General features: G+C 28.9%; 3 protein-coding genes and 1 long non-coding RNA gene across 44 annotated transcripts in view; 2 read left to right on the plus strand and 2 right to left on the minus strand.

Moving 5' to 3' along the window:
* LOC126842282 (zinc finger protein 501-like) overlaps positions 1 to 23,858 on the minus strand; it is a 123,318-nt gene that overhangs the window by 32,818 nt on the left and 66,642 nt on the right. For 2 of the 41 annotated variants that reach the window (XM_050579194.1, XM_050579180.1), the window contains exon 2: positions 23,363 to 23,461. The exons of 28 other annotated variants lie outside the window; for them this stretch is intronic. In XM_050579194.1, coding sequence (XP_050435151.1) covers positions 23,363 to 23,427 — 65 coding nt within the window. In that variant the 5' untranslated portion in view covers positions 23,428 to 23,461. Of the gene's footprint in view, positions 1 to 21,330; positions 21,493 to 21,892; positions 21,931 to 22,150; positions 22,331 to 22,602; positions 22,637 to 23,362; positions 23,734 to 23,858 lie in introns of those variants that run through there. 11 more of the 41 variants (XM_050579193.1, XM_050579204.1, XM_050579197.1 and 8 more) reach the window with 10 other exon arrangements.
* On the minus strand, positions 1,563 to 2,047 carry LOC126842294 (deoxyuridine 5'-triphosphate nucleotidohydrolase, mitochondrial-like). The gene is made up of 2 exons (XM_050579225.1): positions 1,828 to 2,047; positions 1,563 to 1,765 (listed from the first exon to the last, which is right to left on the minus strand). Exons 1-2 carry the CDS (start codon positions 2,045 to 2,047, stop codon positions 1,569 to 1,571), a joined length of 417 nt encoding a protein of 138 aa, XP_050435182.1. The 3' UTR covers positions 1,563 to 1,568.
* On the plus strand, positions 15,843 to 16,749 carry LOC126842293 (uncharacterized). Its single transcript, XM_050579224.1, has 4 exons — positions 15,843 to 16,084; positions 16,139 to 16,246; positions 16,310 to 16,500; positions 16,560 to 16,749. The coding sequence occupies exons 1-4, from the start codon at positions 16,046 to 16,048 to the stop codon at positions 16,708 to 16,710; spliced, it is 489 nt and encodes a 162-aa protein (XP_050435181.1). The 5' UTR covers positions 15,843 to 16,045; the 3' UTR covers positions 16,711 to 16,749.
* LOC126842296 (uncharacterized) lies at positions 18,375 to 20,796 on the plus strand. The gene is made up of 4 exons (XR_007686309.1): positions 18,375 to 18,486; positions 18,546 to 18,598; positions 18,658 to 18,718; positions 20,503 to 20,796. It is a non-coding gene; the product is annotated as an uncharacterized LOC126842296 (long non-coding RNA).

Raw genomic sequence — 23,858 nt, forward strand, 5'->3', positions numbered from 1 at the left:
TTAGTTAATCCAAGTCAACTGATAGTAGGTTAATTAAATTGCTCGTGTTATACTGTATATTTCTAGCAGTATTCAGTACTCTTTGTTCTATTGTGTAACGGTCACATTTCGCTTGACCGTTACTTCGCGTCCCAAACCAACTGACACAGCACCCCCGACTATAGGTAGGGGAACGGTCGCACACACAGGACAATGCACGTCGCGTATCATCTAATTAACCAGTTGACTTTACCATCACGGACCGCCAATATCCTCGACCTTGCGCTCTATATTTTTGCCGTTTTACTACAAGCCGCCCATCCGACTATCTTTTGTGTGCGTCCGTTTCAACTCCGCTTTGACCAACCATTTCATCGTCCAACCCAGGTCAGAGTGTATATATATATATATATATATATATTGTATAATTTTGTATTTTATTTAGAAACCCTAATTTAGAATAAAACATCTTGTAGCCTGCAGCTGAGAGTTAGATTATTTAACAGTGTGACCGCCCGTTCTAGCTCCTCGGGCGATATATTAAGTTAATAAGGGAGACTTTAAGGCCAATTAGACGTAGACAACGGCCTAGCCAACCGTTTTCCCGTGGGGATCCGTCTATTTTAGCTTTATCGACGGCCACTTTGCCTAGTCTAGCCAGCTAGACAAGTAGGTCCGTTACAACTGGCAATAACATATTATATTATTTGTTCGTAGAAATGTCATCACAAAAGTAAGGGGAAAATGTACTGGTAAAATTAATATTTAACTCTTTGTTGTTTTTCACCTTGACCATATGGCAGATAGTACATTTTTGAAACTGTGAATACAATTTTATTTCATACTCAAATTTATTTGTTTAAGTAATTATTACAAATTTTAAAACGACTAATTATTTTCAAACAAGTTTTGATATTCGGTAATTAAAAAAAAATCCTCACCCTGGGCATAAATCGGATTGCATGGGGATGGGGCTAAACATGAAGAACAAAATTAGTTATCAATGTGAAATTACATAAATATATGTCATTAATATATATTATATACTGCTATTTTATGTAGGTACTAGTGCTGAATATGTTTCTGTTTTTTGAGCGTTTATTTCAATGATAATATGTTTAACATGTTTAGTTAGAAAGACGTTTCGCCCATTATTTATAAAGGAATTCACTTAGGTAAAAGTAATTTATTGCAAAAACTTCATTTAACGTTTAAACTATAATGTGTAAGTTTGAATTCAGTAATTATAGTTTTAAAATAAAATGTTTAATAAAACTTAATTTTAACTTAAAAAGTTTAATAAAATTAATTTTTAAAATTTAAAAAACTAAGTAAATTTAATTTACACTAGTAGTAGTAATTTGAAGCTTTACCGCCCATTTTTACAAATTGTAGTAAATTAAACTAGAAATGAATAACAACATCTCTTTATATAGTATAATACCTTTTATTAATCATAATAATTATAATATTTTATGATTTATCAATCTGTATAGTATAAAATAAACTTACATAAAGGTTTTCTGTCTCTATTATTCAAAGCTAAATCAATTTTAAATTATATAAGTTCTACCTAACACACATGAAAATTATCCTGAAGAACCGAATCCTTTTTCTCCTCTATCAGTTTCATCTAATGACCGAAGTTCCCTGAGTTCTGGATACACAATTTTTTCACATATTAGTTGTGCTACTCGATCTCCACGTTGAACGATAAAGTCGACATCAGAATGATTGAATAGGAGAATACCAACGTTTCCGCGGTAATCTCGATCAATTACTCCAGCTAGGATTTAAAAAAAATATATATATAACATTTTATTTAGTGATTAGATTTTATAAGCATACCTCCAACATCAATAAAATGTTTCCATGCTATTCCTGATCTCGGTGCAATTCGTCCATATGTACTATGTGGTATTACAATTTGTAGATCGGTCTTAATGAATTCTTTTCCATGTGCTACTACAATATATTGGTATGCACTTTTTAGATCGTATCCAGCCGCATGTTGACTTCCTCTAATCGGCATGTATGCTTTATCGGTTAATTTAGAAAATAAAAGCATCTAAAGTTTTAAACAATCATTCATTCATAATAAACTTTATTTAATTTAACCCTAGCTTCATTTACTAATTTTATCATAGCATCATTCGTTTTTTTGTCTAAACTTTTTTCTAATTTTTTTTCTAATTCATCATTCATTAACGTCATATTTATTTTATTTTCCAAACTAGTGATACATTCTTTGAAAGAGTTATTTAATTCAGATTTTATTGTTTCTATTGTATTTTTTGAAACATTAGTTATTGATTCATTATGTGTTATTAGTTTTTTTTCTAAACTATCTTTTAAACGAGTCTGAGTTTCTAAGATAGAATTTTTTATACTATTTTCCAAATCAATTAATTTCGAATTTAAATATTTACCAACTCCGATATCATTGAAATGATTTATATGATGACCAAAATAATCCATTATTAATTTAAAAATAGAGATCTTAACAGTGACAAGGACTTCTTATATACTAAAACCAAAACAAAAAAAACTATATTATACGAGTTTACGCACTTCTCGGGTAAATGGCGAATACTCAACTATGCGGTCGTGTATTAACATACAATAAGCACTAACACCAGTTAAATTATCATCAGCTTCTATTTCTAAACGTAAGTCAATTGTAGAAGAAATTTCAGAATCGTTTTGTTTACTAACATCTAAAACAATAATTGGAGCATTTGATAAAACAATTTTGGACTTAGTATCGGATTTCGAAGTCCATTTTCATAATATGATTCTTGAAACGATGTATACATATTATATAATAATGTAAAATAGTTGTGCGTAAAATCTAAATTTAAATTATCATAAGGATAAACATTTGAGTTCAGAATCACTTTAATATTTTTCAACTTAGAATGATCAAATTCGCTTTTGTCTGCAGCTATTGAATTGTTACGATTTTTTTGGAGGCCTACAATGATATAACGAGGTTTTTCCAATTTCGTTGATGTTTTTAAATTCCATAGTACATTTTTCGTGTTTCCGAGTTCAGGGTAAGTATATGTTTCAAATGATCTAAATGGTATAAACAAATGTTTTTCTTTTTCAACTATTTTCATTAACTTTAGACGCTGGCTATCATCAACACTTACATGAGGAACTTTCCAAACAATATTCTTAATATTCACACTACCTGTAGTTGCATCATCACTTTTTTTAATCAATGCATTTAAATCACTATTTGATCTAGTTAATATGAGTTCTATTCGTGAATTTAATAAAAATTTTCTATAATGCTCAAAAAAGCCTAACCAGTATTTTAGTGGTATACATGCTGTAAAATGACCATTTGTGTCTGATATGGATGAACTATTTTTGAAAGTCCATCCAGCATTTTCATAACAATAATGATTATCTGGTGTACTTGAAAGATATCCTTTGATAGAACTTGTAATACCTAACATTCGTGAACTATCTATCTCGATACCATTTAATTCTAAACGAACTTGTTCAAAAAGAAAAGATAATCCATTATTACCTAGTTTACTTTATCTTTATCTTCAATGTCGCCTTCGATGTATAAAAAGCTTTCATGTAAATAGGTATACATCAGTTTGTTGTACACATATCCTAATTTCATCATTATTATTAAAAGCTTTAGTATAAGAAATATATGAGTGAAAATCAAAATTAGTGTTTTTCGAATCTGACACATAACCCATATCAACTTCCAAAATATCATTTTCAGGCATTTCGATTACTTTTTAATTCAAATCCAAGTTGTCTTAAAATATTTTTATTTTTTGACGTAAGATTTATTTCTGTTTTTCTCCTTGTTGCTCGGTTAGATTTCGTTTTGGGAATGGAAGATTTTTTATGTGACGGTTCTTTTATATCTAATATTTTGTTTTGGAAATTAAAAAATTTCAACCCCATTTTATGAACCGTACCGTCTGATATGAAAAACTGTTGTAATTTTTTCACCTAAATTCTTTAGCGGTCTTTGATCCTGATCAACTAACTTTACCGTTTATTATTTATTTCATTTGTTATCAATGGATAATATATTAAGTTGCTAGGTGCTTCAACAATTTTTGATCCGTTTACTGCTGTAGGGTAAAACTCATAGACTGAGTGTGAGGGTTTGTTACCATCAAATGATCCTTGAGCAATACTACATAATACTTTTATTGAATTAGTCATACTAATTTTAACAGTTTTTTGAGATTCGTGTAATTTATTCGGTTCTAATTCCACTTCATCAAATCCTAAAACATGTCTTAAACTATTATCAATAGTGAAATCGATTGTTTCAGAACAGTAAACATATGATTTAAATGTATTGATGTTTGGAAATATGCTAAATACAATATTTGGATGGGTTTTTTTTAATCATGTTTTTAATATATTCATTTATTTGACTTAGTTCATAACACCCTGGTTCTATTTCAAGCTTTAAGATTTCTTTATCCATTTGTTCACTCAGAATGTGTTCATTACTTTTTGAGAAAAAATCGGAAGATTTATTAATATTACTCGTATATGATTCCGTGAAATATTTAGATAAATGTCTTGGATTATGATCAATAGCATTCTTATCTGATTCTAGTGAAGAACTACTGCTTACAGAAACATCGCGTTTATTTAATATTGTATTGTTCTTTATAATTATTCTCAATTTATTATTGCTTTCATTAATATTAGGAAAAGAATTATATGTCTGAAGATTTAATAATGCTATTTCTGAGTCCTCAGCTATAGTTAGTGATGGAAAAAAATTTGTTGATAACTCTGTAGTGTTACCTGATAAACTTATTGTTGTTGATTCATACATTGTAAAAAATCAATACATAAATGACCACAAATAAATGTATTATAATTTTAATATTTTGAGTAATTATATAAAATATTGTACCCTTTAAAACGATTTTGGAGTTCAATTGGTGGTGGTAAATTACCAAAGCTATCAAAATACCATATGTTGTTATATTTTTTAAAGTAAGCTACCCAATGCGATCCTTTTTGACTTATTCCAGCAAGGTTAATAACCGCACATTCGTTTTTAAAAATAGTTTTTGGTAAGCTGTCACGTGAAAATACACCACGGAAATGTGGAATTTTTAATTGTGCAACATGTTTTATAATGTCTTGAGAGGAAAGAGGTCTATTAGGTAGCATAGTAATTAGTTTTTTTTCTTAATATTTCTTCTTTTTTTCACACCTAAACCTGATTTGTCTAAGTATAAACCTTTACCATTACGAACATTCAAATATAAGCCTTTACCAATTTTTTTCGTTTGTCCAGTTTTAGAATCTTTAACAGCTTTATAGATATTTGCTGCACCAGACGCAAGACTACCGAGGGCTGAAAGTCCTGCAAATATTGGTATCAAAGGTATAGCAGAACCCTTTGATTTGGTACCTTAATTTTTCTAACTTTTTTAGACTTTCTTCGAGATATTCTTTTTCTTACTGCTCCAACTAATTTACCACCTTTTTTAGCTTTGCAACAACCCATGCCAATTTTACGTTTAGCTTTCATAATGTTAGTAACGGTGTAGGCTGCAGCTTTTTCCCCAAATGAACTATCTTTTGCTTTCACCCTATCCCACGCTTGAAATTCTAATTTTTTATCAGCTAAATTACGGTTTGTTACGTCTTTATTTTTTAAATACGCTATATCGTGGTCACGACAAGCCTCATCAAGAAGATTTATAGGTTTATCACCTCTAGCCAATGTTTTTTCAAGTTTTGTTCCAGGTCCACAATATTTATAACCTGGTAAATGTGCTTCGAACGGAAGTTTATTTATTAGTGTATTAACGAGACCTTTACCGGTTATACACTTTTGCACTCTTGGCATTTCCTATATATACTAAGTATTTTTTCTTAGTTCACAACTATTATATATACAAAAAAAAATGTGTTTTATAGAACAGAATAGTAAACTAAATATTAAAAATATAGACACAGAAATTTCTAATAAAGCAATCTCAAGACATGGACCTTTACTACCAGATAGTATCCGATGTATTATTGTTGGATCTAGTGGCTCTGGTAAAACAAATGTAATGTTTAATCTTCTTACACATATAAATGGTTTAAAATTTGAAAACGTTTATTTGTATACAAAAACGCTTAACCAAGAAAAATATATTTTATTGAAACAAATTTTTGATGGTCTAGAAGGAGTGAAGCTGTTTATTTTTACGGAAGCTGAAGAAGTAGTTAAACCACAAATAACGAATCCAAATTCTATTTTTATTTTTGATGATGTGTTGTGTGATACTCAAATACCCATTCAAGATTATTTTAGTATGGGGAGACATTTTGGTGCTAATTCAGTTTTCTTTTTAGTTCAAAGTTATTCTAAAGTTTTAAAACGATTGGTACGCGATAACTGTAATTTATTAGTGGTGTTCAAACAAGACGAACGTAATCTAAGACATATATTTAATGATCATATTTCAACTGATATGGATTATCTAGATTTTCAAAAAATTTGTATTTATTGTTGGGGCTATGAAGAATATGGTTTTCTTGTTATAGATAAAACTAGAAATGTTAATGATGGTCGGTACAGACGTGGTTTTGATGTCTATATAAGCTTGGTGTAAACTGAAATATTTTTTAGTTTGCTAAAATGTCAGAAAACAAAATATTACTTAACAATTTGGTAGAATCAAAAAATAATATTAAGCGGAAAATTATGGAGTTAAAGCGCGGTGTTTTAGATTCTGAATATACATTTAACGAAACATTTAAACCGATTATAGAACCACTTAATATGCTAGTTAATGACAATAAAATGAATAATGTTATTGATGAGGAATTATCTATTACAACAAATGAGGAAAACGCTGATCCTCAATTATATGAATTCAACAATTTTATGAAATTACCTCCAAATAGAAGATCATATGATCCATCTTATGGTATGCGTTATGATAATATTGATAATCAACTAAAAATTGGTAATTTCCCAGTATTCATTGCCAACAATAAAATGTATGTAGCAGACAAAGACTATGATTGGACCCCCGGTCTATGGTCGTTACTTTGTGAAAAAAAACCTAAATTAACTACACGTCAGGATTTTAAATCGTATTACAAAATATTAGATGCTACAGAGGTTCACTTAAATGTTAACGGAGGACCTAAATCTAGCCAATCTTATAATTGGACTTTTATTGTTAAGCCATATTATACTGAAAAAATGTTACAATTGAAGACAACAAAAAGAGCGAAACTTGATGTCAGTTTTATAGCTTCAAAGGCACCGGAAGCTGCTCATTCAAAAGATCCATTCACATTTGAAAAACCTACTGACTTAGAAAAGTCAGACGATTTTAAGCCAAAAGAAGGATCTGGTATATTATATAAGAATGTACAACCTAATACACAAATCATTTATTATGATAATCCAAATGAATTAGTGTCTAGGCTTGCTCTTTTAATGGCTTCTAAAGAGGCTGGGAATACAGGTGTAAGTAATGAAATAATATCAATAATTGAAGAACTTCGTGAACGAAAAATTATTGTTTAATTAAAAAAAAATATATATATATAAACATTACCACTCCTCCTCTATACAATTATTTCTACTGTCTTCTAAAAAGTATTTTTTTAATGAATTTAAATTTGAATTAAAAAAAAGAAGTGGTATTTTTTTAGAATTAATTATTAATAAATCATATTTTTTAATTATAGTATCCACCCATTCATCTATTTCTTCCCAGCTTAATTTTTCTTCTTCTTCTTCTTCATCCTCTTTTTGATTCAATAAATCTTTTCTATACCTATAATATTTTAATATATGGTTTAAAAATAGAAGATGTTTTACATTTTTTTATATTACCAATAATCAATTTGTTCATCTTCTTCAACATCATCCTCATCTTCTATCTTCAACTCCTTAAAATATTCTCTAATGAGTTCAATTTTCTCGGTATGTTTTAAGTCGTCCGGAATCCAAGGAACATAATAATCACAACATGACATATTTTCCAAGTTGTAATTTAAAATTGTTTGTTCTATAAATTTTCTGTCATTAATGCAAATCACTATGAACTGTAAAATAATGTAATAAAAATTAAGGTGATAGAAAAAAAATTATTTCAACTAGTTTACATATTAATCTATTATGACTTCTTTAAGAGATATAGCCAACGAATTACATAGACCAGCTAGAAAAATATTTCCAAGACGTAAAGTTATTACAAGGTTCATGGATGAACTTTGGCAAATTGATTTAATGGATATGCAGGCACATTCGAGGAAAAATAGTGGTTTCAAATATATTTTAGTTGTTATTGATACGTTTACTAAATACGTATGGTTAGAACCTTTAAAAAATAAATCAGCAATTACTATAAAAGATGCGATGATGAAAATATTAAAAACTCATCAGCCTAAATTTGTTCAATCGGATTTTGGATTGGAATTTCATAATGAGAAATTTCAAAATATTATGAAAAAATATAACATTAAACATTATTCAACTTATAGTAGTATCAAGGCGGGGATGGTAGAACGAGTGATTAGAACTTTAAAAAATTATATTTATACAAATTTTACAGCTCAAGGCAGTTGGGACTGGATAAAAGCATTACCAAAACTAGTAAACAGATATAATAATAGTAGACACAGAACAATTAGTTGTACTCCACAAGAAGCCAGATTAACTCCTCATTCTGTTACACATAAAAGTTATTCTAGCAAAAGTTTAGAGAAAAAACCAAAATTTAAGTTAAATGAAAAAGTTAGAATATCAAAATATAAACACATTTTTAATAAATCTTACACGCCAAGTTGGACTACAGAAATTTTTACTATTAGCAACATTTTAGATACTAATCCTATAACCTACAAATTGTCTGATGAGAAAGGTGAGCTAATTTTAGGATGTTTTTATGAGCAAGAAATTAAAAAGACTAATTACCCTGATACATATCTTATAGAACGTGTCTTGAAAAGATCAAAAGGAAAAATGTATGTAAAGTATTTAGGACTAGATTCATCTCATAACTCATGGGTGAAAACAGAAAATATTGTAAAATAATTTTTATTAAAAAAAAAAAAATACAATTTCTTTATATTAAACTATTAAAAATAGTAACTTAGTTATATATTTAAAAATTAAAGATTTATGTGTCTAGTTGACTAATATAAAATGTTAAACCAGTTAGGATCTTGTAGTTTATATGCTGATCTTTCAGAGCCAGCGAGGAAGATTTTATCCAGTCTACACTTCATTTGTACCCGTTCATCTCTATTGGTGGTTGAATGATGGATGCAATTGACAATACCCAATACCGGTCTAGAAAAAATGGTAGACTCTATCCGTTCAAAGTGGTACATATTTAGTTTTTTATGACCACCACATACAGTACGTTTAAATGTAGGATTTGATGCCAATAAAGACAAAACTTCACCGTTATCGTTTATGGTTACTGCAGCATTCATATCGAATTGCTCAATGGATGGATGTAGAAATATTTTCAAAATATCATTTATGACTACGTAATCCGGTCTTCTCCTAACATAGTATGTACCACCTGCATGTTCATTCCTCCACTTGCGTAGCACAATACGTGCATTGCCATCAAGTATATGACCGATGGGATATACATACTTGGCACCATTATCTATCGTTGGTACAAACGATGGAAATATCTCTTTTAGTTTTTCATCATCAAGCTCTCTATTATGATAAAATAGTATGATATCTGTTTCTGAAACGTCATCAATTGTTTGATTAAAATCATCGTCTGTCTCAAAGATAAAAATAAGAGCTAATTCTCCAGGCATTGCTGCAGTTACATTGAGTGAACGAAATGTTCGAAAAATTTCCAAGAAACGGTTGAATCGCGCCATCTAAATAACAGAATTATTTAAATAATTTTTTTAACATATAAAATGATTTACATATTTAAATTTTATAATGTTCATAAATATTTGTAGTGACCATGTGCTATTGTATCTATCCCATTTTCCAATATTATTCGCTTGTCATCGCTTGCACTAAGTGCGAGTTTGTAAATTTTTTTTGAATATACTTGATGTTTTTCTGATTGAATTGTGTTCATAGATTGATATGTTATTGTATTGTTCTGACTAAAAGTGTTTTGACTAGAATATGCTTTTAAAACGCTGATATAATGTTCTATTTTCATATTTTTTTCAATCACATACTTTTTTACTCCTTTTGCTTTCTTTGTTTCCTTTCCTCCAACATTAAAAGCATACAGTTTCGGTCGCAAGGTTACAAATTCAAGTAAAATCAAACTTTTTAATTCATCTTTAAAGTAACCTGGTACATTCTTCCTCCTTTCTGAAAAACATGGATGATCTTTGGGAAAATTTGATGTATCGAAATATGGTGACAAATCATTTGTGAGATCAGTCATAAAATCGTCTGTAATAATTTCATAGATTAAGGAATCTGTATCGGAGTAGCATAATCTAATGTTGCGACCATACTTAGGCTTCATTACATTATAGTGAAAATTATACATAACAGTTTTGGAAATATCTAGAATAGCTAATCCTACATATATGGGTTTATCAAATTTAAGTTTCTCCTTGAACATGTGTATAGCCATTAGATTATTAGAATAAATTGTACGATCTTTAAAACTAGGTTTTATCATTAAACGATGTGCCTGTCGATCAGTTGTCACCAATTTCATATTCATACGTTTTCTCACGTTTTCCATACATTTTCCAAAAACAGAATTGATAGCGAGTTTCCAAAACGCTTTTTCAAACACATTTGTTGCGTTTCGTCTCATTTCAGTACAAAGTTTCACGTAGGGTGCCATCCATTTCTTTTGCTCGAATTTAACAATTCTATGTACTTTTGTCACAACTAATCCGTTTGCGATAGCTTGCTTCAGTGAACGATAATGTACAACATAATTTCGTTTAGGATTAAAAGTAGTCATCAATTTTTTCACCTTTGAATTAGGTGGGAATGTAAATTCGGGTAAAAATGGGAAATCGTTATGATCATTGTGTAAATGCTCAGGGTAATCAACATCAACTTCTAATATATAACCATACTTTGAATTGTTTGGTATTGTTGTAATATCTAATGATAAATCTTCTAACCATTCGAAATTACGAAAAGGTAAAACCGATAGCATAGCTTTCCCATAGAGGTTTACACAGTCAAAATATGTAAGCCAAGACGTGGGTTTATCAGGATTGTAATTAATTCCCTCGACATTAGGGATATTAGCTTTTACGTGTCGTTTAACACTGTTACAGATACCTCCGCGAATACCGGCTTCAAGCATGAGATGCATATCATAATCTTTTAGCCTTTCAAGTTCAACATTAGTAAATTTCAACATTGCTTGGAATGCGAATCCTGGAGCTGTAAAATAATGTGATGCATCAAGATGAAATGTGTTCATACAAAGATTTCGAAATGACTCGAAAACATCGGCTAATATTAAAATATCAGTCAACAGATAGTGATCAGAATATTCACCTAAAGTTTTTATTCTAAATGTATTCCAAACAGTTTTCGCATGGTTATAATCTTGGTTACTGATTTCTTCATCATTTAGTGAGTTGTAAAAGTGTTTTTTGGATGGTAAATAAGTCTGTTCAAGTTTATCCCAGTTATTCACGTATTCGTAGGGGAAACAACCTTTACGACATACTAAATCTAATTTATCTATTGAAAAAAATCGTAATGTCTCTTTAAACCTAGATTTGTCTTCGGCTAAATTATTAGCAAGCGTACTTAAAGGCTCTGACATAAATCTAAACGTATCTATGAATTTTATTTTCATAGTTTTGGAAATTTCTTTGCTAAATGAAATATATTTTTCACTCGAATTAGGAATAACATCAATTCGTTTGTTATTTATTCCTAATTGATGTACTATGAAATTACTATCGTACGCTAAGTTATGAAAATAAATTGGAATGAAAGTTACATTTTTCAACTTGAAATTACAGGTCAAACATAATACATTTCTAAATTTACCCGTAAAATGACAGTGATCTCTAACTTTTATGGTATTGATAAAAGATCGCTTACATGTTTCACAATTGCTAGCGTTTTGAAATCGATTTGTTTCTTCACTAGTTAAAGGATTCATTGCTATGTTTGTCTGATATAATTTATCTACTTCTTCTCCGACTTTTATAAGAGCTTCCATAAATTTTTTGGCAGCATTTTCACCTCTGTAAATAACTGGTTTTTTAGGTATTTTAAATTCATTAACTAATTCAGGTGGAATGGTTGTGTAATCAATTTTAACATAAAAGCCAAAACTCATCGGTTTGTGTTGAAAAGTTTTAATAGATTTCTGTTTTTCATTTGACTGTTCCATAAGAGGTTTTAAAAAACATTCAAAATCTGCATAGATCACTATTGGTACGCGTTGAGTAGCTATATAATTTGTAAATTTGATTACAGAATCATCATGATCTTCAAGCATAACTGGTCTGCTTAATTTATGTTGAGAACAGAATTTTTTATGTTCTCGTAGTCCTTCAAACCCCCATAATTTATTCTTACAAGGTGTGTTGTTAAAAATAGTAAAACATCGTTTGCAGATATTTATTTGTTCTTTGTGTTTAGTTCTTTGAGACCTAATAAGTCTTGAAAAATTGGATATAAAGCAATAATGTTGTCGTGAAGTGTTGCTAAGTAAAAGTAAGTCAAAATGGTTTCGTTTTTCAATATCGGAAACTAGTATTGGATAAATTAATGATTTACTGTCTAGTCCATATATGTTAATGGAAACATTATTGATCTTTGCAAATTTTCTTACTTCTTTAATCGAAGTTGGGAATGTGATACACTTGAAATCAAATTTATTTTTAGTCTCTAAATAATCAAAATATTTTTTAGAGAATTTACTTTTATTATTACGCCTATCAAACTTAGACAATATTGCATACTTAAAACATTTTTCGTCGTTATTATTTATGTTAACTATAGCTCTTCTACCCTGAATTTTTTGTGGTAGAGGAATGTATGATGAACCTTCTAAAGGATTTACAACATTTATGCGTAGCTGTATACCATCAATATTTCGAAGAGACCAACCACTGCCTTTAGCAATAAATTCACTTTCTTCCTTCAAAAGTTTACCATATATATTATTCAACAATACTGTAAAATCGGATCCTGATGTTGTGAATGTGTTTTTTGTTTTAAACGAAATATCTTGCAACTCAAAAGTTAAAACATTTTCATACACACAATCCAAGTGAAGATTAAATTTAATTGAGTTATTTTTACACGCTTCCTTAATTTTTGGTAAAATAAATGTAGTAGCATACTTGAAAAAAAGTATAAAGTCTAGAAACTTTAACTTATTTTTTAAAAAGAAAGTTTTCGACCTGGACCTAAATCTTCCTATTTCTTGTAAACCATCACCAGTTGAACTCAAACGAATGTTTTTCGTAATTTTCATGTTTTTTTTTTTTTTTTCAAACTAGAAATATAAAACCAAGAGTCACATAATCATATACAAATACAACAACAACAAAATTATTCATAAATTTAAATATTTTCTTTTATTGTTTTTATTATATCGTACATTTTTTTTATTATTTCATCGTCTAATTTATTTTTTATTTTATTTTTATAATTCTTTCTTCTCCTAGCATGTTTGCTAGGCTTACCTAGTGCTTTAATAATTTTTATTTTTTCTTTAGGGTTTAATAAAAGTGTGGAAGTTTGTTGTGCCATACCTTAACAGTTTTTGAATGAGTTGACCTTGAGAGTGATGAGGACTGTAACGATATTCTAAAAAAATAAAGAATCATAATGTTCATTCTTCATACTATTTTTTTTTTTAAAAGACACTCAATATTTTCCATCCGTTGGTGACATAATTAAAATATATATTTTTTATTAGCACTGCTATCAAATAAATGACGCGACTTAAATAAAAAAAAATATGATTTTAAAGAGCACTACACAACTGGAGTAGAAAATTAGAACTGATAGCTCAATTTACACATCCGTTGGTGACATAATTAAAATATATATTTTTATTAGCACTGCTATCAAATAAATGACGGCGACTTAAATAAAAAACATATTTTTAAAGAGCACTACACAACTGGAGTAGAAAATTAGAACTGATAGCTCAATTTATGCATCCGTTGGTGACATAATTAAAATATATATTTTTTATTAGCACTGCTATCAAATAAATGACGGCGACTTAAATAAAAAAAAATATGATTTTAAAGAGCACTACACAACTGGAGTACAAAATTAGAACTGATAGCTTAATTTATGCATCCGTTGGTGACATAATTAAAATATATATTTTTATTAGCACTGCTATCAAATAAATGACGGCGACTTAAATAAAAAATATATTTTTAAAGAGCACTACACAACTGGAGTACAAAATTAGAACTGATAGCTTAATTTATGCATCCGTTGGTGACATAATTAAAATATATATTTTTATTAGCACTGCTATCAAATAAATGACGGCGACTTAAATAAAAAATATATTTTTAAAGAGCACTACACAACTGGAGTAGAAAATTAGAACTGATAGCTCAATTTACACATCCGTTGGTGACATAATTAAAATATATATTTTTATTAGCACTGCTATCAAATAAATGACGGCGACTTAAATAAAAAATATATTTTTAAAGAGCACTACACAACAAGAGTACAAAATTAGAACTGATAGCTTAATTTATGCATCCGTTGGTGACATAATTAAAATATATATTTTTATTAGCACTGCTATCAAATAAATGACGGCGACTTAAATAAAAAATATATTTTTAAAGAGCACTACACAACAAGAGTACAAAATTAGAACTGATAGCTTAATTTATGCATCCGTTGGTGACATAATTAAAATATATATTTTTATTAGCACTGCTATCAAATAAATGACGGCGACTTAAATAAAAAATATATTTTTAAAGAGCACTACACAACAAGAGTACAACATTAGCACTGATTGCTTAATTTATGCATCCGTTGGTGACATAATTAAAATATATATTTTTATTAGCACTGCTATCAAATAAATGACGGCGACTTAAATAAAAAATATATTTTTAAAGAGCACTACACAACAAGAGTACAAAATTAGAACTGATAGCTTAATTTATGCATCCGTTGGTGACATAATTAAAATATATATTTTTATTAGCACTGCTATCAAATAAATGACGGCGAATTAAATAAAAAATATATTTTTAAAGAGCACTACACAACAAGAGTACAAAATTAGAACTGATAGCTTAATTTATGCATCCGTTGGTGACATAATTAAAATATATATTTTTATTAGCATTGCTATCAAATAAATGACGGCGACTTAAATAAAAATATATTTTTAAAGAGCACTACACAACAAGAGTACAAAATTAAATGTCTTTAAGTAAAAAATGATTACACTTACATAGCTAAGAATGATATAGTACTGTCGAAAACACTTCACTAGCAGGAGACGGTGTTTCCACTGGTAAAAGACAATCACAGACTGATGTTTAAAACACACGACTAGGCAGTATTTATGCAGTCGAAAGGAGGTTATTCTCCTCCTCATATTATAATTTTAAAGACATTCACAACATATACCACTTCTATAGTGTTATTAAAAAAAAAAATTAAATCGACCTCGCTTGGAGAATATAGTTAAACGTCTATAGCAGTTAGGTTCCTCAAGGATTGTAACACGCAGCGAGTCGTAGGGTTTCTGTGGTCTGTGGTTAGTTCATTGAATCGTATTTATAAATTTTTTTTTTTTTAGCTATTGTACAATGATTGTTACAATGTTACAACTGGAATGAATAAAAGAAGGTTAATTATCTTTCTCATATTATTATTTCGAAGACACTCTACATAGTATTATAAAAAACAGAATCATCCCACTCCGTACATATTTTCGCTTAAGTTATTTTTTACCATGCAAATTTGAACGTTAGCACTATAGTGGGATATTTTTTATTTGTCAAGATTGGTATAAAACGAGAAAAAACATAAACATCAGAGTTATATTAACATTAGTTGTGTGACAGTACAGTTCGAATTTATTTTACAAACAAAATGTCGATTCTGGAATCATCCGACGAGGACTTCTTCGCAGTAAGTTAACTAAATAATAATAATAATATGAATGATATAAAAAATGTTTTTTAGGAGACCTCACAGAGAAATGATGAATCAAGCTCGTTTGATCCACCACAAGTGAAGAAACCCAAAGTAGTTAGCAAAAATATAAGAAAACAGTCAAAAAACAACAAAACGGTATTATTTATTTATATACTTTTTTTGTTTTTTTTTTTAAATAGTAAAATTATGTATTTTCAGTCAACAATTTTTCAAAAAGCGTTAAAGGATGCAGTTATTTTAGATGAAGCGAACTATGAAGAATCGATGCTGCTTTTACGTGACAATAATCAAAAATGTGTCATTAATATTAAAACACCGAGTCCAACGTCTTATATAATTATACAAGAATATTTAGTAAATGATGTATTAGGATTATCCTATAGTGAGAGGTGAGAATTTTTTTTTTATTTTGGTACCAAAACGTAGCATAATTAATTTTTTTTTATAGATGGCGAAAAGTGAACCGATCTGCTAAAATTGGTCTTACAAATAATAAGGCGAATTCTAAAATCAACAATTTATTGAAAAATCTATTTGATGAATTGGGAGAAAAATTTTTATCAGATGAATCTCGCACAATAAAAATGACAAAGGAATGATATTATTACAGCTATATCAACTATTTTAAATACATGATGGTGGAGGTTCTTTTCATAATAATAATATTAATATTGTATGGTATTAACGTAATGATATATTGTTAAGACGAGTTATATTTTTAACTTATATACCATTGTTTTTTCAGTAGTATAGCAGAGGTATAATATAAATTAGAAATCATTGTTTTTTTTTTTTCAGCAGTATAACAATAATAATAATGGTGGAGAACATTTCATTATAATAATAATATTGTATGATTTTAACGTAACGATATACTGTTAAGATAAGATTATATAGTATTACAATAAAATATTTTAAATTAGAAATCATTGTTTTTTTCAGTAGTATAGTAAAGGTATATAATAATAATAATATTAATGTTTATTCACGTGTGAAGAAAGTTAACTAGACTCAAACATTACCCACATAAACCGCATAAACACAGATCACGCAGCGTATAGAATACAACTAACCACAGGGTTTCATTGACGCGGTGTGTCTTGTTCAATGAATCGTAGTAATTTTTTGTGTAATGGTTGCTATGACTCAAATGATTATATTTATTACAAGGCGAAACTGTTTCACTAAAAAGTAAGTGGGATTTTTTTTTTTACTATCAAACTTAGTGTATGAGTAAGAGCTGTTAGTTCAAAATGGACAGCGATTCCTATCCATCGTCTGCTAGAACGGTGAGGCGTTGCAAACGACGGCGGCGACCGCGTAAAATCCGAACACAACGGCGACGGATAGGTTCTTACACATCTCTTGAGACTGATACTACCGCATCGCGAAGTCGATCGGTAAGTGTTAATTCCAGCTCTAGTTTTTTTTCATTATCACCCCTACGTCAACGGTCGCTCTCGTCGATTTCATATTCTCCTTGGAGCTCGAGTAGCGACGTGAAGTCTTTTCATAGTAAATCAACACTGTGGTTGGAATGTAAGTTTTTTTTATTTAACCCATCGTTAGTAAACATATGAGCGCGGCGCTCACACAGAGCACATTTTAAGGTTTTTTTGTACTATAAAATTTTTTTAAAAAATAAACTTATAGTTTTTTTATTTTTTTTATTTTCTAATAATAGTAATTACAAAAAAAAAAACATATTATCAATTAGTAGTGAGTAAAAAGATACATATTTCTTTGAATGATTCAATGTTCTGAGTTTAACTAGTAATTAATAATAATGCAAAAAGTTTAACAATCGTGTTCTTCAATATAGGTTTACCAATGATGGGTTAATAAATGAATATTAACATTTTTTGTTTTTTACAAAATAAGTAACGTACTTTTTTTTATTTAGCAGATACAGATGACCAACGTGGAATTGGAAATTGGTGTGAGTAAAAAGATACATATTTCTTTGCATGATTCAATGTTCTGAGTTTAACTAGTAATTAATAATAATGGAAAAAGTTTAGCAATCGTGTTCTACAATATAGGTTTACCAACGATTGGTTAATAAATGAATATTAACATTTTTTTTTTTACAAAATAAGTAACGTACTTTTTTTTTATTTAGCGGATACAGATGACGAACATGGAATTGGAAATTGGTCTACATCAGAACCATCAATAATTTCGCTAGCACATTCATGTAAGTTAATTTTTTTTTATTTGAAATAAAATAATATTTTCTTCTTTTTTTTTTTTTTTAAAAAAAAGGGTCATCAACAGATGTTACTTATGAATCGGATGCAGACGTGTTACCTCCACTTCTGCGTCTTAATCAGCCAGCTATTGAAACCATTTGGCTAACTGATTCGGATTAATATGTAAGTTAGTTTAATTGTTTTAATTATTGTTGAATTAATATTATACTGTTTTTTTTTAGGGTTTTTAGGGAGGTATTTATTATTGTTGAAAACATGAACGTTAGAGATCACTGTAAGCTGATTTTAAATTAGTAAAATAAAAAAATATTTTAATATATTTTTTTTTTAAAGGTTAACAGATAGAGTTGTTGGAAATGATTGTCATGTGTACTCTACGCTATGAGACTTAAATGTGAGTAATTATATAATATATATATATAACACAATTGATTAGTTAATAGAATGTTTATTAAACACTTTTTTAAATTCACAATACAATTACATTATTTAATAAGATTAATAATACTTTAAAAATAATCCTCGTTCACTCAGATTTTGTTGAATTTTTTATTCTGTAAGCGCTTGGATCGACGAGCATCTGGCGTTTTCACAATTAATACTGAAATATCATTTTCTAAGTTTTGATTTAATATTTTAACACTATTTTTGGTTGCTTCAATAATAATATATTTTAACAAACGACACTTTCGACAGGAGCAGCATTCTAAATGTGAAGGCATTATAATACCTTCTTGTAAGACGGCTATTTCTAAACTAAAACGAGTGAAATATTTTTTTAAATAATTAGCTTGTATACGTTTTCCCTCTCTCAATACATATATTTTTTTTTTCCTTTTCGAAATTATACTATAGTTACTAGAAGTTCTCGCATAATCAAATTTATAATTTGATCATAATTAATTTTTAATTCATGGATGAATAGCGCATTTGTATCCGTTGCAAACATTTGAAAATCATAGTTTGCGACAAAAGCCGTTATGAAATCGATACGTCGACATTCACTTGAAAAATTATTAACATCATTAAGTATAGCTGAATATATATCGTTAAAAGATTTTTGATACAACTCCAACTTATTTAAGCGTTCAGTTATATGTGCTTCAATACAATTTGAAATCATCTGAAGTGTTAACAAATTTATACGCGTCAATTTCATACGTTCATTTTTATTACGTAATATCACTGAATCTGTTTTAGGGTTAGTAGTACAACTAAAATCTGAACCTAATTGTATTCACTTTGCATTGTTTTGAATTGTGTTCACAATGTTGTTGAATATTTGAAATTCCATCAGAGTACGCCACTGTTTTTCATCAAGAATTAGCTGGTCTTGACTATTTTTATAATCTAAATAGACAATAATAGATAATTTTTTATTTAAAAGAATACCTACCGAGATAGTTCTTTTGGGGTCAATGGTGAACGTAGATTTAGATAACACATTTGCCATTTTGTTTAAATAAAATTTTAGCATGCACATAAACGTCCGTACAACTTAACTCTATATTAGCTACTTATATCTTTAGCATAAAGATGACGTATATATATATACAAACCTTGAGTATAAAACATACCCCCTCTTCTACTTATTCCAGTGTAATTGACCAAATGGGTTGTGCAATTTTTAGATTCTTTACATTTTGTAATTCTTTTGTCTGGTGTAGAACTTCTTCAAAAGATTCCTCAAGTTTTGTTTTAGATGTAGATTTTTCTATATTTGAATGTTCAATTTTGTCTAATTTAATTATAAAATTATAAATAGCTTCTAGTAGACTACATTTAATACAAGGCATTGTGCTTGGAATAATACTTTTAACATCGACTGTACTACTATACGAAACTCTATGTACTAAACACTTGAAAAACATTTGATTAACTATATTAGCCCCCCCCCCTCTTCTTACCGCTATATTTTATTTTTAAATTGGAAAAAAAAATGCAAAAAGTGTAGACGCAGTGACGGAGTGAATTAAAGTATGACTCAACCTCAACCTACCTAGCCTAGCATGAGTGCTATCAATCCACATCCTATTAAATTTATCCTAGAAAGTCACGCCTTAACCTACTACGCCACTGCGTCTACAATGTGAATTCATGGTTTTACTAGTATTTAAAGAGTTAATTTAAATGTAAGAATGTTGTAATAAATTAACATCTTTTTTTTTTATTTAATAGGTTTTAAAATCAATGAGGTGAACCCTTCACTAACCGAAGATAACCACAATCTGGAGACCATCTTGCATGCTCGATCCAAGGTTCGTCGTTCGGCTCCCAAGATCTCAGACCTTGACGACAATAAAAACATAAGACATCATCATTTGATCCATCACCAATATAAATAAAACCGGCTTCACTCATAAGTTCTCGCTTTGAAATAAGTAGTGTATTACTACATTTATCAAAAGTCTTGTTACGCGTTTTACAATCTAAATAGTCTAATGTACAAAAAACATCACATTCACTATTATAATCATCCATTATTATACTGTTTAAATTGAATTAAAATGACTATAATTTATTTGAAACATGTTTATATATGATTTATTTCTTCCACTTCTTATTTAGTAAAACACTCAATGTTACAAATAATTTTCTATACTAAACAATATATAAGGTTAAACTATAATTTGTAAAAATGGGCGGTAAAGCCCCAAATTACTACTACTTCCATCTTTGTCATTTATATGTATAACACATTTAAGTCCCATGCTAACGTACGCTAACAATAATGCGATACTGCAGATGTAAACCGGTCATCATACCCACCAATTAATGTTTAAAATTTTTTTTTTTTTTTATACTTTGATTTAACAATATGTTGATAAGAGGTAAATGCAGTTATAAAACAATCTATTATTATATTAGCAAGTAGTTCCTAATATAAGTTTAATAGCGGAACGCTAACATGGATAACAACGTTAGGTGTATAGAGGAGAACAACATAAACACCAGTTAATAGTTTTATTTAAGATAAAAATTATTTTTTAATAAATATCACCTTACCCATAAGTATTGTCGACTTCATTCTTTACCAAATTCTCCTCTGTTGTAGAAATTGAATTGTTTATGAACAGCACATCTAACGGTTTAGATTTTTCAAAGGAGCATTCTTCTGCATCGTCATTTTCAGGTTTAATTTTTAATATATTATACCGCTTCAAAACTCTATAATTGACATTTAACATTAGTTGTATTTCTGTGCCATATATGCAAAGAGGTTTATTTGGACAACTAAATTGCACAATTTTAATTATTTTATTTAGTAACAAATATAGTCTAATAATGATATAGTAAAGATAATTTAGTTTACATTCTAAACTCGAAGATTAATCATATTATAAATTTTAAAAAAATTAGATAGCCTGATCTATTCATAAAAAATGTCTATTTAACATAAATGAAATTTCTGATAGTAAAAAAACATGAATTTTAATATATAGTTTTTGTAATAAAAAATGACATTTATTCGCATTTTTTTTAACTTAATAAAAAAATGAAAAATAATTGTAAAAATGTTTTCTATATATTTATATAACTAACTCGGTAAGTATCGTACAAAACTTACGCTAACATAATGTGGTGCTGCAGACAACATACCCACAAATTAAATGTTTACAATTTTTTTTTTTTTTTTTAATATTTTAATGGATTTTTGTATTGATAAGAGGTAGATGTAGTTTTAAAACAATCAATCTATTATTAAATGAACAAGTGGTTCCCAATATAAGTTAAATCTTAGTGAAACTCTTATATTGATACCATCAGGCACAAGTTTTAATAATTTTGTTCAAGATAAAAAAAATGGTAATAAAAATCGCCTTACTCATAAGTATCATCGACTTCATTCTTAACCAAATACTCCTCTGTTGTAGATATTTCAATGGTTTTGAACAGCACATCTAACGGTTTTGGTTCAACGACTCCGAACGTTTATTCAACAGAGTATTCTTCTGCATCGTCATTTTCAGGTTTAATTTTTAACATATTATACAGCTTCAAAACTCTATAATTGACAAATTACAAGCATGACTTATAGGTAAGAAGCTAACACAATAAAGATCAAAGCTAGACGATTGGCCATTTTGCCAACTAGATTAATTAAAAATGGTGTTGATCCCATATAACTCTGCTCAACTCCGGGTAAATATTAAGTAATAAGCAACCAAATATAAATTATGATTCTTTTTATTCACAAGCAGTGTTTTAAGTCCTCGGGAGACAGTAAACACGGCAATAATGTATATAAATTAGAAATACAAAACAATAGGTACTCACACAACGTAGAACCGTAAACTGCCTTCCAGAGCTGCTAATAAAAAATTATAATAAATTATTGACATGCAAGACAAAACTCAATTGTAACTTGAAACAAAATAAAGAAACAACGTAGTGCGTTAGGTATTTATCACAGAATTCGACCAAGTTATTATGATTAAAATCTAGAGATGTTCACGAATCGGACCCGTGGCAACAATACAGAAAACAAATTGTACCTATGGCGCTAAATCTAATTTAACTAGGTTGATTTACAGAACTGCAGAGTGTACAAAAATAAATCTTAATTACTAACAAAATCAAAACTTTTATTTCATAATAATTGTGATTTTAATGCAAACCGCACAGTGCACGACAACGCAGAAATTGTATGGACAAATAGTGTGTGTTTGTGTGATAACGAGTGATTGCCACAGATGGAGGTACTTTGTAGCATAAACAAATAAATTGCACAATTTTAACTATTTTATTAAGTAACAAATAAAGTAAGATTAATAACCCAAAGCTACAAGCATGACTTGAAGGTAAGAAACTAACACAATAAAGATCAAAGCTAGACGATTGCCCATTTTGCCCACTAGATTAATTAAAAATGGTGATGATCCCATATCACTCTACTCAACTCCGGATAAATAATAAGTAACAAGCTACCAAATAAATTATGATTCTTTTAATTAAAAGCAGTGTTTTAAGTCCGCGGGAGACAGTAAACGCGGCAATAATGTATATAAATTAGAAATACAAAACAATAGGTACTCACACAACGTAGAACCGTAATCCGCTTTCCAGGGCTGCTACTGAAAACTTATAATAAACTATTGACATGCAAGACAAAACTCAATTGTAACGCAACTTGAAACGAAATAAAGAAACACAACGCAGTACGTTAGGTGTTTATCACAGAATTCGACCAAGTAATTGTGATTAAAATCTAGATATTCTCACGAAGCGGGGCCGTGGCGACAATACAGAAAACCAATTGTACCTAGGGCGCTCAATCTAATTGTTTCACTAGTTTGATTCACAGAACTTCAGCAGAGTGTACAAATTTTAATCTTAATTAAAAATCAAAACTTTTATTTCAATTGTGATTTTAATGCAAACTGCACAGTGCACGATACAACGCAGAAATTGTATGGACAGATTTGTGATAGTGTGCGTTTGCTTGATAACGAGTGATTGCCACAGATGGAGGTACTTTGTAGCGTGAAGGTAAACTCTCGTGCATTTCAAGAGGCAAATAAATTAAATTCCAA

This window comes from Adelges cooleyi, unplaced genomic scaffold (genome assembly GCF_023614345.1).
Source record: "Adelges cooleyi isolate 19-005CV unplaced genomic scaffold, UGA_ACOO_1.1 ACOO_flye_CR_arks_rails_tigmint_CR_PRNA_5, whole genome shotgun sequence".
NCBI lineage: Eukaryota > Metazoa > Arthropoda > Insecta > Hemiptera > Adelgidae > Adelges > Adelges cooleyi.

Coding starts and splice junctions, on each gene's coding strand:
- LOC126842294 (XM_050579225.1), bottom strand. CDS start 2,047: ATGCTTTTATTTTCTAAATTAACCGATAAAGCATACATGCCGATTAGA. Junction 1,766..1,827: donor ACATTTTATTGATGTTGGAG/GTATGCTTATAA, acceptor TTTAAATCCTAG/CTGGAGTAATTGATCGAGAT.
- LOC126842293 (XM_050579224.1), top strand. CDS start 16,046: ATGTCGATTCTGGAATCATCCGACGAGGACTTCTTCGCA. Junction 16,085..16,138: donor CCGACGAGGACTTCTTCGCA/GTAAGTTAACTA, acceptor AATGTTTTTTAG/GAGACCTCACAGAGAAATGA. Junction 16,247..16,309: donor AGTCAAAAAACAACAAAACG/GTATTATTTATT, acceptor ATGTATTTTCAG/TCAACAATTTTTCAAAAAGC.